This window comes from Mytilus trossulus, chromosome 7, assembly GCF_036588685.1.
Source record: "Mytilus trossulus isolate FHL-02 chromosome 7, PNRI_Mtr1.1.1.hap1, whole genome shotgun sequence".
In the NCBI taxonomy this organism is placed as follows: Eukaryota; Metazoa; Mollusca; class Bivalvia; order Mytilida; family Mytilidae; genus Mytilus; species Mytilus trossulus.
The window spans coordinates 74,704,466-74,728,790 of NC_086379.1; the positions used below are offsets into that span (position 1 = coordinate 74,704,466).

At 31.8% G+C, this 24,325-nt stretch overlaps 1 protein-coding gene across 2 annotated transcripts in view; it reads right to left on the bottom strand.

The window, feature by feature from the left end:
• The window catches only part of LOC134725804 (uncharacterized), a 145,342-nt gene that overhangs the window by 12,909 nt on the left and 108,108 nt on the right, over nt 1-24,325 (bottom strand). The window contains exons 50-69 of one of the 2 annotated variants that reach the window (XR_010108602.1): nt 23,825-23,962; nt 23,166-23,261; nt 22,120-22,326; nt 21,079-21,343; nt 20,536-20,632; nt 19,635-19,731; nt 18,832-18,993; nt 18,416-18,577; nt 17,088-17,243; nt 16,679-16,840; nt 11,228-11,392; nt 10,706-10,867; nt 10,311-10,478; nt 9,759-9,920; nt 8,660-8,827; nt 7,716-7,871; nt 2,943-3,101; nt 1,742-1,924; nt 1,105-1,278; nt 165-561 (exon numbers count right to left, since the gene is read on the bottom strand). Coding sequence is in view for 1 of the 2 variants with exons in the window: in XM_063589972.1 (XP_063446042.1) it covers nt 397-561; nt 1,105-1,278; nt 1,742-1,924; nt 2,943-3,101; nt 7,716-7,871; nt 8,660-8,827; nt 9,759-9,920; nt 10,311-10,478; nt 10,706-10,867; nt 11,228-11,392; nt 16,679-16,840; nt 17,088-17,243; nt 18,416-18,577; nt 18,832-18,993; nt 19,635-19,731; nt 20,536-20,632; nt 21,079-21,343; nt 22,120-22,326; nt 23,166-23,261; nt 23,825-23,962 (3,204 nt within the window). In the remaining variant the exon portion in view is untranslated. The remainder of the gene's footprint in view (nt 1-164; nt 562-1,104; nt 1,279-1,741; nt 1,925-2,942; nt 3,102-7,715; nt 7,872-8,659; nt 8,828-9,758; nt 9,921-10,310; nt 10,479-10,705; nt 10,868-11,227; nt 11,393-16,678; nt 16,841-17,087; nt 17,244-18,415; nt 18,578-18,831; nt 18,994-19,634; nt 19,732-20,535; nt 20,633-21,078; nt 21,344-22,119; nt 22,327-23,165; nt 23,262-23,824; nt 23,963-24,325) is intronic. The other variant, XM_063589972.1, reaches the window with a different exon arrangement.

Sequence of the window (24,325 nt, forward strand, 5' to 3'; positions counted from 1 at the left end):
GACATTTCGTAGTCAAAGTGTTTCAACTGAGGTACTACACTGGCATCAAAAGGTGTCATCATGGAGTAAAGGTTAAGACCTAGTGGTGATGTATACCTTATGGGCATGCTGTTAAAGGGTCTTGCCATTTATTGTGGTTATATGTCCACAGAGGGCATACTTACGGATACAGCTATTGACATTATCTGACCCCGTGCTGGTTGTTGTATACCCATCAGGGCATTGTGTACAAGAGTCTTGCCATTTAAGGTGGTTATATGTTCCTACTGGGCATACTTACGAATACAGCTATTGACATTATCTGACCCAGTGCTAGTTGTTGTATATCCATCAGGGCATTGTGTACAAGAGTCTTGCCATTTAAGGTGGTTATATGTTCACAGAGGGCATACTTACGGATACAACTATTGACATTATCTGACCCAGTGCTGGTTGTTGTATACCCATCAGGGCATTGTGTACAAGAGTCTTGCCATTTAAGGTGGTTATATGTTCCTACTGGGCAGGCTGTACATCTGTTATTGATAGAGTTTCTGTACGTCCCAGGCTGTTGACAGTTTCCTAAAAATATAAAGAATTGTCTATATTTTATTCAAAATTGTGATACCAATATTTACTGAATATATTTATTTCTTACTTATATTGCAAATCCCCATATTATTCAGTTCTTGGCTTCATTTAAGTGCTCATTCAGACATTCTAAATATTTGAAAATAACATTGAACTCAAATGATTTTTCTTGAAATATCATGTAAATCAGATTGTCCATTATAATCTGCCTTTCTCACATAAATCTAAAGGTTATTCTGAGGTTTTTTTTGTAAAGGTTAATCAGTATAGGTAAAAGTCTCTAACAAAGCCTTGGTTAAGACCCTTGATTTGATGATAGTATGTCATGTTGTCAAAAACCGTAATGAAGTTGTAATGGAATCATTTTCAAAATGAATCTCAAAAAATGTATTACTCATACTTTCAGATTTTAATCTCAGACTCAGCAGCTTTGAAAAAACTGCCTAAAATAATACACCTTAGTATGACAAACACATAAGACTAAGATACATTAATGAACCATATCATATAATATCTAAGTTTGATCAAACTTACTGACTGTACAGGCATTTATATTAGTGCCTCCTAATTCAGACGTGATGAAATCCAAGGGACATAACTGACACGATTCTATCCTTCTGTCTGAACTATCTCTATAGTAACCAATGGCACATGTACGACATGACAGGGGGTCCAATGGATGTATCTCACTCCCACTAGCACAATCAACTTGAAACAGATAAATATATTATACATGTAATATGTGCACACCAGTTTTCATTAACAAGATGAACTATCTATTGCTGACTGATGATCATTTTAAAAAATATCAATGACAGATAAAATGATCTACAGCTGATTATCAACTCTATTCTCTAAAACAGGCAAAATTAAGATTTTTTTTTGTAAAGTATATTATTAAAACGTCATAATGGCATCCACACTTGTAAAATTTACTAAAATTTGTTGATTTTGTATCTATTATTTTTATAATATTCTTTAACATTCTGTAGTTACCTTATATTATAAAAGTAAATTTAAATTTCAAGGTTTGAGCCAGCCCTGACCCTCCATAAGTGTAATCTTTTATATGGATAACGTCTCTAATCAGTATAGTAAACAGTTTAAAATATATACATGTCTTTCTATAATTCATACAAGCTCCATACTACCATTTAACCCAAACACATACGTTTACAGTGTAATCTAGTCTGTGCATTTTGTAGTTCAAATGTAGTATATCCAATGCCACAAGGTATACAATCATGTTGTCTGGTGGATGGTTGGTAATAATCGTATCCACATACTTCACACTGTCTAGCACAGTTGGTATTCGTACATCTATTTACAATCTTATATCCTGCAGGACAGTCAGCTAAAAGCAAAACAAAAAGATACTGTGAACTAATTAATTTTCAGGATTCATCTATTTTCACAACTTTTATAAATTTGGATCTTTCCTTATGAGAAATCTTACAAATCAGGAAGTTAAATTTCCTCAAAGTAGGCTAAAAGAGTTTAACAAATGAAATAAAGTATATGTGAAATTGATTGGTTAACAGTATTCTTATTAGCTTTGTAACATTTGTCAAATAAAAAACATATATAGGAAAAACAACATCAAAATGATCCAAATATTGCTCAGTAGAATTCATTGTACTGACTAGATGTGTCAAAGCGACACAAATGGCCCCGTCTCAAACGTTAAAAAATCTGCAATTTCAATGACACATGTGGACAGAAATATGATGGTAGACTTAAAATTAAGCTCAAAATGTGGAGGCATATAGAAAAAAAGTCTGTATAACTGTGATTTTCAACAATTTTTTTTGTCAAAAATTAGCGGAAGGGAATGAAAATTAAACTTGATCTGTAACTCATCATGGTTAGCTAACATATCAAATATCAACCCAGTATCTGAAAGCATTTAGAAAAAAGGTCAGTATAATTGTGATTTTCAACAATTTATTAAAGTCCAAAGCCTATATTTTCACGAAAAAATTACCAGAGCAGAACAGAGCGTAAACTTGATCTGTAACTCATCAAAATACAAATAAACTTCTTAAATAACATCGAATTGTATAATTTACCTAAGAATGGTTTGTGATCGTTTATAAATACCCAGAAAAAATTACCAGAGCAGAACAAAGCGTAAACTTGATCTGTAACTCATCATGGTTCACTCACATACCATAAATCAGCCCATTATCTGAAGGCGTTTAGAAAAAAACTGTAATGGTTTGTTGCTAAATGACGGAATGACCTAATTACGGAATTTCAGAATTACAGAATTTCGAACAAGGGTAAAACTATATGGCACTGACATCTTCGTTGCGAGCTATAAAAACTACTGATATAGCAAGGTATTGAAAATATAGTAATATTAAACCTACGTATATTACAGTCCATGAAACTGGTGGACGCAAAGTCTGATGTAATCATTCCATTAGGACACTTTGTACAACTAGTGGCTCTCTTCTCCGATTTAAAATATCCTATCTGACATTTGACACAGCCACCAAATGAATCTTCATATCCAGGATCACAAGTAACTACAATTGAAAATTCAAATCAAACATTTAAAGAAGCATCTACAAAAAAGTATTAAAACAACAACTTTTTTTATCATGCCCCACTCTTCGCGTTTCCATATTCAATAAACCATCAAATCTGGATCATATCCTAATTTTGAATTTATTTTAAAATTATCCCATCACAAAACAATGAAAATATGTATTTATGTGCTAAATTTGTTTACCCTGTTCCTTCCTATATCAGGATTTTTTTAATTTTCGTATTTCACTTGTTTATCACTTGTGTTATGGTGACTTGAGAAACACCGGTATCACTCAGATTACAATTTTACCTTGACAGATAAGTTTGTATTTAGCCTATAAAATACTTATTTAGCCTTGAGAATTGAAAGGTCAGTTTATCCCATTCATACAATAGAAGTTTACCTATGAGGATCAGAATGGGGTAAACAGAATAAAGAATACATGTAAAAGCAACAACAAAAATAGAGAATAGAGAAAATGAACAACAAAATAAAGAAAAGAGAATAATGTGGTGCAAAAGTATAAAGAATAACTGTGCAAAATATCTTGAAAAGGTAACTTGGGTAACTGTAATGTAAAACTGATAATATAATGATCAATGTACATAATTGATCAATAATCTTGTAACAGAAAAACTAAATAGTAGATTTTCATGAGAATTTTACAGAATGAGTTATTTAAAAAAAAATGCCCTAAAAATTTAAAGAATACAGATATTAATAAAAACCCATGCAGGTCCTCGTTCTATTTACATTGTTAAAATATAGGACACATCATTGTTATTCCAAGACTTAAAACTAGATACTAGTCAAACTGGTTTTAAACTAGACATCTAGTCAAACTGGTTTGGTATAACTGACTGTTTCTCATCCTAGATGTCTATTTCACAGTGACCTTAAGTGTTTGTGCTAAGAGTACATCATACTGTCATATTAATTGATTTTCTGTTGGGACATGACCTACATTGTAAAAATGCAAAACAGTGGCTTGAGATTTCCAGTTTATAGAAATCAATATAATCTATTCTATATGAACTGATATTAGTATAATAAATTAATATTTGGAATTTTATATCCTGGTTGATGGTTTTTTTTGGGGAGACCAAGATTTTATTCTTGTTCACATTACAGTCAGGATTCTACTTCGTCAAAATTATCTCCCCATAACGCCAGGTCATTTTAAAAATAGTAGAAATAGAAGCCTTTGTAGGGATGACGCGCTACCAACTTTGCTCTTGGAAACCATAAATTTATCCACATTGCACCATTGCGATCCTTATATGTCAGTCATATTTTAAAAGACAAACGTATCAACTAGCTAATGAGCATCAGTTAATGATCTTTTCTGCATTGATTCAACTTAAAACTATTGTCTAATCAGTTGTCAGGTGGAATTTTCGAAAATTCATAAACATTTAAAAAAATTCTAATTAAATATTTCGTGGAAGGGCAGACTAGATTTTTTTAGTGTATGCAGACTATAAACCCTAATTATCACACACAAAAAGTAAGAATTTTTCGAAGATATGCATTTTCATTATCCAACTTGTAAGACTGTCGTCAAGTACTTTCAGTAAAAAAATAGCTATTCGAACACACCTTCTCTGTTTTTGTGACTCATTAGATAAGTATTTCACTTGACCCATATATTTCATCTTTTAGTACTGTGATTTTTTTGTGTTATAAAGTCAACCTGTAGCTTTAATATATAAGAATGATAGAATCTGAAGCAAGACGATGTATGAAATATTCTTACTTTGTTCGATATCAAGACAAAATACTCAACTCAAACACGTCCTAACATAAAAAGGTGTACTCGATTTTCTCTTTTCAATACAATTGTTACCCATTTTTTTGGAATTTTTTCTTCAGTCACATAATGGAAGGGCAGACACGAAAATTACTGAACTAATAGATTGATATGTTTTCCGTCCATGGTAATTTTTTCAAAAAAATCGGAGGTTATGCATTTTCTTCATCCAACTTGAAAGATACCCATGTCGTCGACCTGAAATCTAATTGGTCTGTTTAACTATGTAGAGTGGGGTGCTCATTTTCGCCGGGGACACAATTTCGCCGTTTAAGGATTTTGAGGTGTAAAAACTTCAAAGGATGGCTGAAATGGAAGAAATGTACCCGTAAATTATATTTTTATAACAAATATAATATTTTTTTAAACTGAGACAAAATTGCGGCTCCTACCGAAAATGACCGAAAAACGGACAACGATTTTCGGACAATTTCCTGAATAAAAAACACGATTTCAAAGAAGTATTTCTAAGTAAATATTTGACTGAATGCCCTAATTTTGAATTCTGTATACCTTTGAAATGTCTGCTATTCATCTATAATGCAATTGATTTGATAAAAATTGTTAAAAGCTGCGGTTATTTGGTTTTAAATAGATGTGTAAAAACGGCGAATATGTGTCCCCAATTGACAAAACATCCGGAAATTACAAACACCCTTTAATCTAACTTTTCAGATGATTTTCTTAAAACAAACCGGTTTTCAAGCTTAAGTATATTTTGCATTTGAAGTTATCTTCATATAGAAATATCAGTATACTTCAAAAACATTTAGACCTGAACATAAACTGTAGAAAACATGGAAAGAAGTGGCGAAAATGAGCACCCAACTCTACTAGATAAATTGAAAACTTATGCAAATGGTGTTTTTAAAATAAAACAGCTCGTAATTGAGAAGACAATTGCAATTTTGTTTGTTTCAATTAACTTTTAAAAAAAATGGTCACTATAGTAAACAATACAGTAAACATTTATCGCCTTCTCTAACAAAGAGCTTCAATTCTTTTGTTCTATTTCAACCTGGTTTCCGACTGATTAAGATTATTCTAACCTTCAATGCACATTTAAAGAAAGAAAAAAAATCATTTCTCATTTAAAATATTTTGCAACTAAATAATAATCTGTCAGATTTGGTGTTCACAAAATACAAGACAGTGTAATAGATAACCTGCAAGCATAGTCTATTTCTATAAAATCAAGCATGTAAAAAAAAATAAGCAATTAAAAGGCCTAAATAACCCTGAAATTTATCTTTTTAACTAAACATATTTTAAACAAGTAAATCAAGATGCACAAAGTTTAAGTATTGGTCAGAATATGAATATAGGGTTCTTTTGTACTTAAACAATATCACAATAACAATAAAGTGACCTTAATTTTGGACAAGGTAAATGACATGAAGCCAAATTTATCAACTATTGTATGAATGGGATAAACCGACCTTTCAATTCTCAAGGATAAATAAGTACTTTATAGGCTAAATACAAACTTGCCTGTCAAGGTAGAAATGTAATCTGAGTGATACCGGTGTTTCTCAAGTCACCAAAAGAGCATTGGTCTTTATATTTTGTTTTAACTGATTTGGTAAATTACGGAATCAGTTAATCTTCATATAAATTACAAAGGAGAACTATAATATCTATTCTAACATGACGTCCTTCAAACGCTTTGAGTACACATCCGTGGTAAAATATGAATATATTGCATTGGCTGTTCCGATCGTATTCCCACGTCATATGTTTTTTTATGAATGAAGTACCCGACGTCATAGAATGATGACTTTATAATTTTAGCATTTTACGGGAAAATACACGCTTCTGATAACGAAAATCATCACAACAAGGAAACGTCAACAAACGATGCTAAAATGTGGTATACGCCCATTTTTTTTATACACAGAAGACATATAAGTTAATTATCATTTAAATCCATCCAAATCTATCTAAATAAGTTTTGTGAATAGTTTGAGCATGTCACTTTTTCTGTTTGCTCTGTTCTTTTACGCCAATCTAAAAGTGAGTTAATTTGTGAGAACGGCAAATAATGGCCTCCACCTAGAGCGCTTCGATCCAAAACAATTGCCGTATTTGTCCTATTAGAATCGAAATAATTCATGGGGGCTTGAATATATCTAGATTTTACCACGGGTTGTCCCTTTATGCCGATATTTTACCCCTCGCTATCGCTCAGGGTAAAATATTTGTCATAAAGGGCCAACCCGTGGTAAAATAATGATATATTCAAGCCCCCATGAATTATTTCTTAAATAACCTATGTCAATTAAACAGAATAACCAGACAGTTGATATTACAGCAAAATGTCCAGAGTGTGTAGGTAAAGGTTAACTTGCTTGCTTGATTAACTGTGAAATCATTATCAGGAAAGGTATTGTATCATCCTTTCTGAGTAGTGTATTCCTACAGACAGAGACATTGGTAATCTGTTGGACTAGTCTTCTCTTAACAGAGGGTAGTATGGCTAAACTTATAATGACTACAAGGTTCAGCTAGCAAGCAAGCAGGCTAACCAAAGATATAACCTTTGCCTACACACTCCAGACATTTTGCTCTAATCACTATATATTTCTACTTACAAATACAATCAAAAGTAAAAACACAAAAATACTGAACTCTGAGGAATGTCAAATGATATAACCTTTACCTACACACTCCAGACATTTTGCTGTAATCTCTATATATTTCTACTTACAAATACACTAGCAAGCAAGATGACCAAAGATATATAACCTTTACCTACACACTCCAGGTATTTTGCTGTAATCTCTATATATTTCTACTTACAAATACAATCATTGAAGTCTGTAGATCCAGCAAACATTGTAGATTTATGTAGAGGACAAGGGATACATTCATTTTGCCATTGAAGACTTTGGTAAGAACCTATCGGACAGATTTGACATCCACTTCTCTCTATCCTATATCCAGGTAAACAGTTACCTGTGTAACAAAAATTACAATGACTCTAATGGAAATGACACAACAATTGCTGTTCTAATGCAACAACTAATACTTATAGATAACTGTAAATTTGGAAAACATTGCGAGGTTTTTATTTATATGAACTAAACAGGATTTTTCTCAAAATGGAAAAAATCAAAATTGCATTTAAGGCTAAAATGACAAAATCGCAATAATAAATGATTGCAAAAATTTCTGAATTTACTGTATTACAGTAGCATTCCAGTAATGTCCCCTTTATTATATTTTTGCAGAATGAAAGTCTCAACAAAAACAGTGTAATGAAAGTTATAAACTTTATCTAAAACTTTGAATGTAATTAACACATGCAGTATAAGGCATTAATAAAAATATGCATCAACATACAAGTACATATATCTGGATGTGCTTGTATGCAAACTTTTCTGGTTATTCTGATTTTTGAATATAAGACAACTTCTATTGGCTAAAATATTGATGTAAGGAGATAAGCTTTGATGGTCTGTATTCATCCTATTCATAATACATGTATCATAGTGGGTCTCATTGGGGTCTAAGCGTGACACGGGATTGCCCATTTTTTGTAAGCGTTACACGTGAAAGACATATTATTGTGTCGTGAAAACAAGAAATGAGAATTGCTTACTTACATAGTGTAAGCTGGATACGGAAAACGGACAAAACTATAAGCTTGATCCGGGATTGGAACCCCCCCCCCAATGAGACCCCCATAATAATGGTCAAGAATCTAATTATTATGTGTGCTCAGCTTTGTTTTCCATACAAACCTCTGGTGCACTGGTCAATAGATATAGATCCAATTGATGGTGTAATACGGTCCACTGGGCATGGTGTACATTTCAAAAACTTGTCAAAATCATTGTTTTTGTAGTATCCTATTCCACATGGAGAGCATTGATTATTAATGTCCTTCTCATAACCTGGATCACAGTAACCTACAAACATTTATGAAACAAATAATATCCCCTTTTTGATAAACTAGATCTTATTGGATAAATGCTTATTCTATAAAACTATGTGAAACATGATTTAAAAGCTCCAATAAGGTGTCATCTTACAATTTGACAAGAAAACTTGTCCAAGGTATTCATATTTGCCGCCTTCATACCTAACATTTATGGAAAACGGTCCTATCTACTAAAATTACCACTCATCTGTTATTTAAAATGAGGGGGTATTAAAATGAAAGTATGTCAGTAACAGAACTTTGTTAAAGAGAAGGACATGTAGCTGTCATAAAATTGGAAATAATCACCATTATATAACTATTCTGACATGTCAGTTAGGCCAGGCCAAAAATTATACATGAACAGAATGATCATAGGCTATGACTAATTCCATCAAAAACTTAAGACTGGTTGGTTCTAGATTACCTTGGCCCTATTTGGCACAACTTTTCGAAATTTTGGATCCTCAATGCTCTTCAACTTTGTACTTGTTTGGCTTTATAACTATTTTAATACGAGTGTCACTGATGAGTCTTATGTAGATGAAACGCGCATCTGGCGTACTAAATTATAATCCTGGTACTTCCAGCATTTTTTAACAACTACATGGCTCCTTGTTTCTGCAGGAGGGAGCCAGAATTCACCTAGAGGACAATCCAAGTCAAGATCAAAGTACAACACACCGTTTGAATTCACAACCTTAGTGTTGAAAGGCTTATCATTACTGTTGGAATAAACTACTTAATCACTCTGCCACACAGCCACTGAGATTTGTAATTACTGTAGTTAAAACCACACAGCCACCCAGTCCCCTCAAATATCTGAGGATAAATTATACATATTTATTATCTTAATCCAATCTAACATAACTTCTGTTCTAAGCAAATACAGCCTTTTTTCTTTAATCATAGAAACCTACTTTCACATTGTGTTATACTAAAAGCTCCTTCTCTCCTTGAGTAGCTATATTCTGGACATTGTTTACATGTTGTCTGGTATGGTAAGTCCTGGTAAGTTCCTGCAGGACAAGGAATACAACCTGTGTTGTCGTCTTTTCTCTTAGAACCAGGCATACACTTTCCTGTAAAATACTGAGTATTTTAAAATACAATGTTGCAATTGTGATTATCCTGTCCTTTTTGTAATGCAAACATTCCTATCACAAAAGTATTAATTTGAATGTTAAAAACAATTATAAATAAACATAGGTTATGTTAAATTACTAATACTATATACACACAGTTATGACAGCTGAGAGGGAGATTGCCTTCTTAAGAGGTTTCAAAGGTTGGCAGTTATGATCAACAAAATTTGAGAATTATTATAACGATGACAGGGAAAGTTAAATTTAAATATATGTTTAAGATTTCTAAATGTGAGTTCTTATCACTGGGATACTCAGTTAGTCTGTTGAATTATTCGCAATAATTAAAACCTTGTAATAGTTTCTGAATTAAAAGTAACTACTTACTCATAGTACATTGTGATATAGAAGTAGATTTTGCCCCAAATGTTGTGTAGTCATCAGGACAAGCTGTACAAGGCATGAAGTAATTATCATTATTATGTTTATAGAAACCAATACCACAGTCATAACATAAAGCATCTGGATGTCTCTCTTGTCCAGGGGGACAGTAATCTGAAAAATAAAATATATTTGAAAAAAAGAGCGCCAAACAAATATTAAGAGAGTGAGAGAGTGTACCAAAAATATTCTGAGAGAGAGACAACATAACCCTGTTATAACTGGTCTGGAAATTTTCAAAGCTATAGAGAGAACTAACTTTTATTAAAAGTAGAATTCAAATTGTGTCAAAAGCTTTTGTTTATCATGAAAACTGTTTATAATGAAATAAAAAGCCATACTTAAACACTGTTGAATATCAGTTGATCCAGTTTGTGCTGTACTTAGTGGAGTACTGCATGGGTAGCAGGTAGTCTCATTATGGTGGGGTTGATAGGTTCCTAACGGACATATTTCACATCTGGTACCCAATGTGTCCGAACTGTATCCAGGAGGACAATTAACTATAAATATAGAGTAAATCCATGAGAACTACTGATAAATAAGTGTAAATAAATAAATTCTATTTCAAAATGTTCACTAGATACATATTGTATATTTAGTATCCTTATTTGTAAAGTTATAATAGCAAATGATCACTTCATTAAATCATTTAATATTTACTGTGAAACATCATTTACAATATTTACATTATTATCAAAATTTTGACCTGATTTGTTTATGAAAATGAAAACAATTATTTCCGTTTTTTTCACAAATACAGAATAGCTTTCACATCACTTTCAAGTAATACATTGTGAAAATATCAAATAATAGTTTTTGATCTGGAAAAATTTCAAAAATCAAAACAACAAATAACTTACATACAGAGCAATCTTTCAATGACTTAGAGGCAATATTAACAGTTGTTGTTTGATACGGACATTGTTTACATTTCCCATATATACTGTCAGTATTGTCTTTAAAGAATCCTTCCAAGCAAGGCACACATGATGATACAACAGCTTCGTAGCCAGAAGGACAAAAATCTAAAGTACAAAATAAACAGACATACTTGTAATACAAATGCTTCATTTATAAGTACAACACAACAATTGGTGAAGTTTCTGAACAGTTTTATAAAAGTCACTCTATCTCTCTGCATGTCAAAAGCAGCTTTAAAATGTTTTTTAGCAAGGCAAATCAAGGTAAAATTGTTTTCTGGAACAAAGATTTTTGACAGCGAAACATAAGTATAGTGGCAACATCTCACTTATTTTTACCAGTGAAGCATTAAAGGGAAACTTCGCAAAAAAATGAAAATTTTATATTATGTTTATTTGATATAAATAATCATAGATTTGTTGAAATTATTGTTCAATTCTTCTAGATGAGTGATTAAAATCAAAATCAAAATCCCACTATCACTTCTCGACTTATCGCCATTTTGACGGCATCTCCGATACAAATTGTCACGTGGTGAGTATATTTGAATAAAATATCTGAATACCACAAAGCGAAAAAACAAGCATGGCATATCGTATATTCAGTATCAAAATGACTTGTCAAGCGTACAGATGTTCAACTCGGAGTTCCCATGGCATAAGCTTACACACTTTCCCAGATCCTGCAAAAAAAAGATTTGTACCAGACGTGGATGATTAACCTAAACCTAACACCAACCACCTTCACTCACAACAAGTTCAAGAAAGTGTGTGCAGACCATTTTGAAGCATTAAGAATTAATTAATTTATGCGTTTACTCGTTTTAAGAAAAATAAACTCGAAACTGAATTATATATGGCGTTTTGTTTTGTGACTTTCTGTCGTAAATTCACAAGTTCAATGAAGTATAATTTTTTATTAGGTGCAAAAAAAACGTATGTATACATAAAAAAATAAAAATTACGTAAATAATTTAAAGGTTCATTTGCTTAAAATAATAAAGGTTTAAAAATAAGACTTTATTTACATGTAGTATAATTACAGATGCTGTTTAACCCCTCCCCCCTTTCCCGCAGTTTCCATATTGCCCCATAGAAAAGGTTGAAAGGGTGATGGGTATATGGGAGCGTATGTCTTCCCCGATTCGTGTGGAAACGGAAACTTAATAGATCTTACCACCCCCTTGTTATGCTTTTTATTTGTCTACTAGGTCAACCCAGTTGCGTGGTCCTACAAGTTAAGGCTAAGCAGTTTCGGGATATAAAATGTCGACAGCTAGGCTAACGAAATTTGTAATGATTTATTGTCAATGGTAGGAGTAATTTTTCTTACTATATTTATGATAGGAATACATCTAGTGGGTGGGCATTAATTTGGAAGTTGTTAAAGCATATAATTATTCTTATGATTTTTTTCGAAAATACTATGCAAAAATAGTCTTTTTTCTGTAATATATTTTATTCATTTCGGGTACTTTACTCTAATATGAAAACTGACGATCTTTTGAATTATTGCCAGAGGTTGTGTAATAGTGTCACATTCAGGTATTCTAGATATTTCCTGCAGGCTAATATACTGGTGACATTACACAATTCCGGACCCAGCTGTTTTACCCAGGTGTGCACAGGTAAAAGTGCCATCAAAAGTATAGTCAGGTGTATTATACATCCTGTTAACAATGTATGCCCCTAATATGATTGAAATACACAAATCCGTCCAAATATGAAGTTAAGAGTTAAAATTTATATCCACAGGCTGAATAATTCTGACATGTGCAAAGACAGAAACAATAACACCGTAAATTAATAATTTTGACTTCGGCTTCAAAATTAATGTGTAGAAGATTATCTAGTACTGTACACGTACCATGTAAAATGATTTCTTTTTGAATTTTCAATTGTACAAGAGATTTACTTTTCGGGATGGATCCAGTCACATTAAAAAGGAGGGTTCCAACTACATGTCTCACTTCAAATGCATTGTTTTATTTGTTTTTTTGTCAGATTGTTTTATTTGGTTATCAAATGTTTAGTTAAAGTTATGGTCTTGAGTTGTAATGAATAATTTAAGAAAAAGAAAACTTAATCATTTTACAACATTGTTTGGAGTAAATCCTAGAGAATTTAACCGAGAATTATGGATGACGATCTTATACTTTCTTGTCCTATTTCCGATATAAGCGGGCGCATTTACGAAATATTTTGCACTTAGGAAATTTGCGTTTACTTGTATGTGAAGAGACAAGCATGCGCAATTATGACACTAAGATGATACTTAGTTTGTGGTTGTCTCTAGATACGGTATTCGTTTGTCTCTCTGTACATGTACATTCAATAATTCAAATGAGTTGTCATTTTTTCAATATAAGATTTTCGCAACACTAAAACACACCCGCGAAATCGGTGGGCATTTCCAGTTTTTAAGCTGTTGTAGGATGATTTATTGAAAAAAGATTGTGTCAAAAAAAATAAACCTGTATGAAGTACTTCAAACTCTGTTGTCTATCCAAAACGTGTAAGCAGTATAGCAACCATAAACGATATAATTACAAACATTTAGATATAAAAAAAGAAGATGTGGTATGATTGCCAATGAGATAACTCTCCACAAGAGACCAAATAACACAGAAATTAGTAGCTACAGGTCACCGTATGGCCTTCAACAATGAGATGCCTAGTCAGCTGAAAAAGACCAAGAAATCACAAATATGAAGAATAAAAAAATCCAACAAAAAAATAACGGCCTAACCAATGAACAAAAAAAAGACAGAGTGGCATGTTCTCTTACAAACTTGTTGCATTGTGTAGTAGAATGATACATTTCCAATGTTCAGTTTCAAGGTCTTGTTTGTTAAAAGGCAGAAGGTACCAAAACGGGAAGTCATATTTAGTATTAAAAAACACACTGACAACGTCATAACAAAACATAACCAATAAACGATCAAAAGACAAAAAAACAAACAGATCATCGAAAAACTGGTTTAGGTTGCCCAATAGAACCCCACAAACATCTCGGGAGGACCTCATGTCAAATGATATCAACGCTCCGTGGTACTGTGGTATACCAAACCTTCATGTTTATATATACAACAAGCAACTCTATAAAATTAGACCTCAAAATTAAATAGTTCATAAATAGGTTTATTAATACACAAATAATGAAATGAATCTGAAACATTCTGTGAAAAATTGTATTGGTTAATCGTGAAAATGTTTTTAGAACTATTCAGAGTCTGAAGTGTCACTTTCACATTCTTTGAATCCTTCGTATACCCCATCCAACGATGGAAACTCTTTTCTAATGACATTAACTACACAAGCCGGTAGGGTTATTCTGTGTTTCTTGCCAAGTGGTTGACCTTTCCTGACCCAACACACAAACTGACGATAAGCCATAAGCCTGCTTTGTCTGTTAGTAAGTACGTCTGGAGCTCTCCCTCTATGGCGCTTGTATCTCAGGAAACTTATGTAGCTTGTTTTCAAGAACAACGGGGTTTAGACTAACTATTCTAAAATCTGTATTTTCAGTGACACATTCACCCAAATTCATTTTTTCTTCAAATAGCGTAAATTCGTGGCAGCAGAAACACTCCGCCGGCAATGGCATGACTATACAGTTTTTACATGAACACAAATTGGTGTCAAACTTGCGAGGATTATTTATAATATCCTGTTGTCTAGAAGTTTCTTCAGCTTCAATTTGTTGGAGTTCTTCTTCAGTGTACTCCGGTTCTAATATGTACCCAAATTGACCACACTTGTCAAAATTTGTCTCACCTTAGGAGCTGGATACATCAGAACTTTCACTCTCTGAACTAGACATTTTAGCTTATAGTATAGATTTATTAAAAAGGCTTATATATCAAACTTTTTTCTTTTTACAAAAACAACCACGCTCCAATCATTAGAAAACAAGGAATTGAGAAAAAGTTAATTGATTAAGTTAATTCGACGTCTTTTGATCTTGGCTAAATTTTAGGTAGAAGTTAAAAGTTAGATTAGCTTGTGTGTATTTATAACAATGGTGATTCCATTATTTGAATTCCAGGTTATCCAAACAAATCTCTGGGTATTCATGTTAGATTTTGAAGGCCTCGGGGTTGAAACCATACAATGATTGAAATAAAATAGAAAGCTCATTGCAAAATTTAATCACAAAGAATTAAAAAAAAATCGTTCTTATTCAATTCCGTTCAAATAAGACAAAGTTGGCCTTTCAATTTTCTGTCAACATTTTTGATATTCTCGTTCAAATAGCTGAAGAATTAGTACGTGGTGAGAATTTAATTATTTTGATAAGGACGTTTCTTCCTGAATATTTTGCTTTGAACGACCCAATTATATAACTGCATTTGGTAATTACTATCTATTTCAAAAATTGAAGGTCACCGATTCTTATTTTTTTTTTTTTAATTCATTTACTCGTGTTTATAAGGACATCATTATTTATAACTTTATTCAATTAAATTAATTAAGTATTTCTTATTTTTTTAACCAGAAATATTCAGCGTTAATAATATATTTAATTAAATTGAGCTCATGGAAAATATTAAGATTCCCCCGTTTATCATTCATACGAAATGTTGTTCAAACCTAGAAAAGTGAAACGTGACGGCTTAAATTCACCGAGTAAAGATCAAAAGATACAAAATGTTAATCTTTTAATTAACTTGAATTTAACCACGCATTCAACAGGTAGTAACTTTATGTATGTGTCAAAGTACAATACACATTGTATTTGCGGGCCGTATTTGCACACTATGTAAATGTACTAGCAGCACATATTTACTAGACTGACGTAAAAGGTAAAAAGTACAAACATGCATTTTTAAAACACTTTCAGTTATATATGTTAGTTCAAAATATTCGTCAGAAAAAAAATTCATAAAAAAATATTTTATACGATTTACTTGTATCACTATAATCATTACAGAAAATATTAAACTATAAATCGTACATTCTAATTTCAAGATGAGCGCTGTTCCATCTTTATTATTAGTTGGTTAATAGCTACACCAAACGTCGTCGATGCGCTTTAAATAGAGTTATAAGATGATTAACGATTAAGATTTAAAATGAGATTATTTTCACTCCCGGCATGCTTAAAGACTTAAACTACGTCACATAAGTCAGGAAGTTTGAAGAAATAAAATTAATAATTCTTAATTTTCTCCTTTATTAGATTTCATTTCAAAATAAAACTTGGTGAATATGTTTTTTATGGTATTATGAACATAATAAAATGAAAAGTGAAAAATCGAGAATTATCCCTTTAAAAGAAATCACGATTTAAAGTAAAGTTTTCCTCATAAACATTATTTTTCATGTAATATAAAGTAAATGTCTAAACCAATGTGAAATACTAGAGCTTATCGTAGAGTCTTTACTCACATTTGCAATCATCTTTGGATGTAGATGCCTCCTGGTCAGTTGTATAACGATCTCCACCACATGATAAACATGACGTCTGCCATTTCTGTGGCTGGTATGTACCAAGCGGACATTTCTCACATGTATCGGTACCAAGACGTTTGTATCCAGCCTCACAAGCCTCTATAAAGATAAGACATGGTGAAGTATGAACAATTTTACACTTTATGGATGAAAGAGAATTTGGATCTAGCTTTACAGTAAAAAAAAAGACAGGCATGCTCAACTGCAAAAGATTTTGTAGCGGGTCATAATAAAAATTTTGAAATGTATTTTTATATGTTCTTTTCATTTTTGTTTGGGAATAAATAAAATCTATTGGTCTTTTACTCTGACATTGGTATATCTTTGAGCCTGAAATGGAACTTACTTATGTTACAATCTGTCTGTAGTGTTGCTCCTGTAGCTAAGGTGGTGGTTCCTGGTGGACAAGCAATACACTTAGATCCCACATTCTTGTAAGTTCCCTCTGGACAGTCTACACAGTCACCACTAGCGGATAATTGTTTCCCAGGTAGACATACATCTAAAATGGAAAAAAAAATATTGCAAATTTTTACATTATAAGTACGAGTACTGTATATATGGTTTGCATATTTTACCATAACCATATTGAGAAGGTATTGTTTAACCTATCATAAATTATCTAGAATAAAAGTGTACCAGTAGTATCTGAACTAACATAACTTAATGGAATAGTGTTTAAGTCTTTCTCTACTTGCATCATTTACAATAAGAGTGCACATACTAAAACGTTTCACAAGCTTTATTGATCATGAAGATTTTTGGTTAAAAATCTAAGGATCTAAGGTTTTACAAAAAATCTCACATAAACTCATTATTATCAATGATCCATGTAAATATTTATCTAGATATAAACTATTTTTCTGTTTATCTCTAAACCACATAATTGACAGGACTTTCCCTTACTGTGTTTCCCAAAGCACACCATTTACAGGACTATACCACTATATCTCATTATTATCTTCCTAAACATAACAAGAGCTGGCTGTATTTGTTCCTCTTGTGTTTTTTCTTAAGGGCATACGATACAGTTTTGATCCTGTATTTACAAGTTCGTGAACATTTGGATATAGGCTATATTTTACCTGATTAAATCAAATATGTAATAAAAAATATACCTTTATGTGCTACTTTTTGAGTAAAATGAGTCCGAAATTTTGTATATTTGCTCAAAATTCAGATTTGTGGCGGTAATTTCTTTTTCGAAAGAAAGACATAACTTTTTTGTTATAAAAGATAAACACAAATTGTTTTTTGTTAAATAATCGGTAGTTTCTGCATTTTATAAGTATTCTAAAAAATTAGCATTTTTTATTCAGAAATAACTCATATTTATCAAATGTTCATGAATTGAAGAAAATACGTCATTTTTTGCTGCATGGTTATCAAAATTAAAAAAAATCCTCTATTTACTGTTTTATAAAATTTGGGTCACATAATCTCCCTGCAAAATGAAACAAATTGCTGTTTTGAAAAATAGGGGTCCATGAACTCGTTTTCAAATTAGAATAGTTTGAATGATAAAAATCAGTTGAAAAATACATCTTTTCCCAATATGTCACAGTTTGACGTCGCAAAAATAACATTTTACGTTAGCAACGTCATTACCTCCCATGTAACTGTATCGTATGCCCTTAACACATTTCATACAAAGGACTTTCACATCTTACTTACCATAACAAAAGCTGACTGATGTTGTATTTGTTTCCTTTGTGGTTTTCCCCAGCCCACACCAATCACAGACAAACTGTCCTTCCTCCTCCTGGTAGTAGCCTAGACCACAATCTTCACACTTGGAATCCTCTCTATCATATCTCTGACCAGCTGGACATATAGCTGAAATTATAATAATGTATTTTTCTTCTTTCTAATTAAGAGTACTATTTAGATTACGACAATAGATGAATTAAGATCTGTCACCAGTGTTGGAAATCTACCTGAAAATCATAATTGAATAACCAGAATAATCAATCATCATGTTCCTATTCTATTTTGCTTATAACCAGTTTACATTCAAATATTTGATGTTTAGAAGATTATATCAATATTTGCTTTCCAAATATTATATCAGTTTTAGTTTGTAAACTTACAGTAACAAAATGAAGGGTTGTTTAATCCTTCAGTCTCTGTAGTTGATCCATCAGGACACTTTAGACACTGGGTTTGTCCATCACTGGTTGTGTATGTGCCTATAGGACAACTCTCACAGATCTTTGTCGTAGTATTTAAGAAGGTTCCTGGTCCACACTTAACTAAAAAAATATACCATTATAAATATTCTACATTTGAATAGAATTCTTTATATGTCTCACAACATTAGCTAATAATGAGTCTATAAAGTGAACAGCAATGCCTGTGAATGTCAAGAAAAAACCCAGGCATTATTCTTTGCTACCAACTAACTAAGACTTGACAACAAGAGTGCACAGGCTGAAATGTCTCGTCTTCTTTACTAATCATTGATATTATGTTGATAGTCCTAAATATAAAGCTTTATTACAACTGTCACATAAACTCAACATTTAATTAAACATTGATCAATCAACCATGAAAATGAGGTCAAGGTCAGATGAACCATGCCAGGCAGACATGTACACCTTACAATCATTCTATACACCAAACATAGTAGACCTATTGCATATAGTATAAGAAAAACAGACCAAAACACAAAAACTTTCAAGAAGAGTTAACTCCCCTATTTACCACAATATTCTTCAATGCCAGCATCAGTTTTTGCTGCAGTGCTTTAATTCTTAACAAAAGTCAAAGCTTAGTGGATGTGGGACAGCTATTATAGATGGCAGTATAAACAGTTTTATCATAGATTTCAGGTGATTTTAGACTTTAAATTGATGTTAAACAAGAAGTAAAAGCAGTTATCTACCCTACTTACCACAATATCCATCAATGACAGTTTCAGTATCACCACATACTTCAGTAGATGTCAATTGAAAGCCACTAGTATCTAACTCTCCACCTGGTATTGGACTCTGAAATAAGAACAGTGAAGATGAGGAAGTCAGTTTTTGTAATGTCAATAATTGAAAATTAATTAGGAACCACATTATTCTCGTTTTTTTTGTTGTTATTGAAATAGTTCTGTGTTAATTAATTTCAATAGATGTGTATAAATACATAACATGTTTAAATCCCAAAATTTAAGAAAAATGTATCCTTTCTACTTCTAAATATATCTCAAATTCAGCATTTTTTTCATTTATAAAGGGACATAACTTCAGAACAGTGAAAGTAATGCCATTATTTTTTATTTAGCCATTTATTTCTTTTGCTTATGCATTACCTTTGCTATAGCTGCATGCAGTCTTTTGTTTGTGCTTAAAGTGTTTAAGTTTGCATGTGCTACTGTTATATAAATACTATGTGCTACTGTATATGTGCTGATATTAGACATTTGTTTTAATCTATCTTGCTTAGCTTTTATTCTGCATGTGCTATATATGTATTAATATATATATGTGCTGTCTGTTTGCATGTTTGTGTTGTATGTGTGTCTGATGTTATTACATGTATGTTTTGTTTATTAATATCAGTCGGTTAAAGAGCTCTTAAGAGCTCATGTTCATTGTTATTTTGTATATATATGCAACCCGACTTTAAATAAAGATTACTTTACTTTACTTTACTTTAATCAAATTTAAAAATCCTCTGTGGTAAGAAGCATTGTGTTTTAAGTTTTATAACATTTATTTTAAGCAAAATCAATTTAGAATGTGGAAACAACTACTATTGATTTTTTTCCATTTTTATCTTCATCTTATGAGTAAAATACTTACAGAAAAATCAAATTTATCAGAATCTAAGACTTCCCGTCTAATAACATCCTCAGCTGACAGAACTTCTTGATTAATGGTCAAATCTTTCAAATTTTTCCTTTAATACAAAAAAATAATAATTATTCAGGAACTAAATCACTGTAGATCATTTCTAACTGAAATTTGGAATCATAAATTGGCCATCTTTGTGTTTTCCATAGTTTTATATAAAATCATTATATAAAAATGCCGATATGCTTCACTAATTGATACTGTATTATTGTTATGTTGCAAATAAAGAGATCCAACTACAAGCATGATCTTTAACATTGCCCCCTTGAAACATTTACAAAGTAAAGATATAATTTTTAAACTCAATGTGAATCAATGAACCTTAACAATGAGGTCATAAAAGAGGACCTTTATTTTATTTATATCATTTGAATAAAAGTGATGTGCATGGATATTGTGGTTAACACTAGTTTGGCTGGTTTGCCATCAAAAGTAGTGATTAGAAATGAAGCAATACAATTAATAAGAGAGAGAAAAGATAACTTAACTTACAGAGACTTAGGTATGGTAATCTGAACGTTGGTTATACTGATGGATCTTTTCCGTCTATCAGAAAGAGTTCCACAATCAACAACCACAGTTATATCAGAACAATCTGCCTTAGTACATAGTTTAGAGTCCCAGTAGGCATTAATCTTTTGAACTGACTTCTTAACATCAATTTCCAGAGCTTCTTTTATACCAAGACAGTTAGCTGTTGTTATGTTAGGATAGGATAAAACTATATCAAGCCTCTTTTTTGGAAATCCATTTATTGCTAAAAATATAAAAGCATGAATACAACATTTTTGATTAATAAATGTATTAGTAAAACTCATCCATCACCCACCTCTTAAATTTACCCTTGTTAAAAAAACATAGTATCGATAATGATTCCGTTCACACTGAAAATGTTTCAAGACAGACTAAGGTAAATTCTAACCGATTTGTTTAACCATTTAATAAATATGGTAAATGAATAACAGATAAAAGATAATAAGTGGTGCCAGCGTAAATGTATATATTTCATTTCTCTTATCCTTCGTCAATTTATCCCATTCTGCACCCATTGTATAAAAGAATTCAATCAACGTGTTGTTCGTTTGATCTCAGTTCTTCATTGCTTAAAATCCTATTATGACGTTGAATTTTCTTGTTTTCCACTGAATTTCCTATTGTGACGGCATGAAATAAGGCGACCATGCTTGATGACGTCACATAGAAAGAACACATCTTTTTACAGATCAGTAGCAAAGAAAGAATATGTTTGCCTGTGTATTGTTTGAAAATCATTAGAGAAACAGATTTCACCACCAAATCTCATGAAATATGATATTTATCCACTCTAGACAGTTAAATTTTTAATATTTTAAATGCTAGGCGACCCTCACGTTTTAAATTTGAAAATTTAACTGTCGAGAGTGGATAAATATCGTATAACAATGGAGGCAGTGGTAGAATATAAATGTATGTTATTCAGGTTTACTGAGGTAAAACTGGCCACCCAAAAAATAAAGCAAGTAACAAGAAAGTATTTTTTTAAAACAAACTTACGTCCACATGGTGGATAAGTCAATGGATGAGATGGCATTGCTGGATTCCAACTCCCTGATGGTCCACATGTATACAGTATTGGGTGATAACGAGAGATTCTTTCTGTCTTGGAATTTTTACATCTAATTGTACACCCTTCATTTGCTTCGCCTTTTTCACACATCTGTTCACCTCCCCAAGGATCAGGTATCTTATTACAAACTTCAGCTGTAATCAAAATATTCCTTTAAATCTAAAATATACAATCTTGCAGATCTCATATTTTAAGAAAAGGAGATAACTGGCATGTAAAATAAATATATCCCATAAATTTAGGTAACATAAAATGCTCTTATTCTTTAAACATGTCCATCTTAAACATCATATGGTCCGAGTACATAGTTATTTCGTAGTGCATTTCTTTTAGACAATAAATGAAAATTAAAAAAATCCCACCTGCGCTTTCTCAATAATATTTTTACAGTGTGCTGTACTACTTTTGGGACAAATTATATCAAAATTATAGAAAACGTCATCAGCTCTAACTCAAAATATGGACAATTTTATGTTAAGGGGGTCTTGAAATCTTTTGACAGCTTCCGAAGTGCTAATTTTTTACCTTTTTCAGCTGAACCTTATCACTACTTTACATTAATATTTATGACCCAAATTTTTTTACAGTGTCATTTCATCCCCCATCTTGCTATATGAGGCATAAAACATGGAGAAATAAATTTGGAAGGGGTTTAACAAAAATTGACAAGTAACACACTGTCCACACTAAGGACTATATTCGTGGACAACGAAAATCAAAGGACGATAACTGTGTACTTGGACCATATGGTTGATTGTGATATTTCATGAAAGATCAAGTTTTGACTTTGACATGCACCAAGTTACGGCAATATGTCATATGGCTTAAATTTGAGCTTTGGCTATTGAAATAAGAAAGTTCCTTAGTGTCACAAAATTGAACTATGGGTAATACTTCTAATCATATTATGCTATTTGAGAAATTTTCAAACTTTTATGTATATTTTGTACTTAAATTTCAATGTAAAACTTACATTGAACATAAATGTTGAAACTACAGAACTGTGAATTAGACTCATCATCGATGGCTTCATATATCATCTTGTATTTACCCCACAGGAAGGTATCTCCTGGAAAAAAAATATCATGGCAAATAATATCAATGTGAAAATAGACTAAGAGGTATCAAAGTTGTCGTCTTACAATTCTTACATTGCGAAGAATTCTTTTAATCTGCCTTTTATAATCACACTGGTGTTGTTTATTCATGGCCTTATTTTTATTTTAATAAAAATCAGTTCATTCATTTATACACCTAGGAAACAAGCACCTTTACAGGGTTAAGTAAGAAAATCTTCATAATTTTTCTGCCTTGAATACTTTACAGGTTTGTTTTGACACTATTATATATTGTTGTGTCCCCCTGTACTATTTAAGATAATACAATATGGATTCTTCTTTGAAGTGCAACTATAAAAAATTTGTAAAGCATTTTTCTAATGAAAGTTGTATGACAGAACAGTGAAAGGTCTTTATGTTCTATCTTAAGTACAAGCATCTTAAATATAAATTTTAGAAAGGGACACATACCAATCTCATTGAAATAAGCTGTAAATTTATGCTAAGATACTCTCCACATAACAGGAATGTAGCCTTTAACAACATTGGATTTTAATAAGATTGGGATACTTACCAGACCTATACCTTCTGTTAATAGTACTAGCTCCTTTTATAGTTGGTTCTGTCCAGGAAACTGTTATCAATCTCTCTTTGCTATATATATGTATATTTGATGGACAGTTGACAATTGATGGGGGTGTCTTTTTAATGCCTATAAGAAAATTGAAAACGGAAACAGGAAGTGTGTCAAAGAGACAACATCTCCACCTGCAAAGAGCAAAAAATAGCCGAAGGCCACCTATTGGTCTCAAACACAGTGAGAAAATCTTGCACCAAGTATGGATAAGTATTTATATTTCTGTTATGAACATTGATTTATTTTACTTTCTTCTGCTCTTTAAAAAAACACAAATGGTAAAGCTCAGTCATTTACTCAAAATTTCATGTCCAATATCATAGAATTCAGGGTTGATTTTTTTGTCTGTTTATAGTTGCTCCTCATTTTGAGATGCATTATGGAACAAAACAATGGCTCAACATATCTATTCCATTCCAATGTCAACTTAATTCTTTG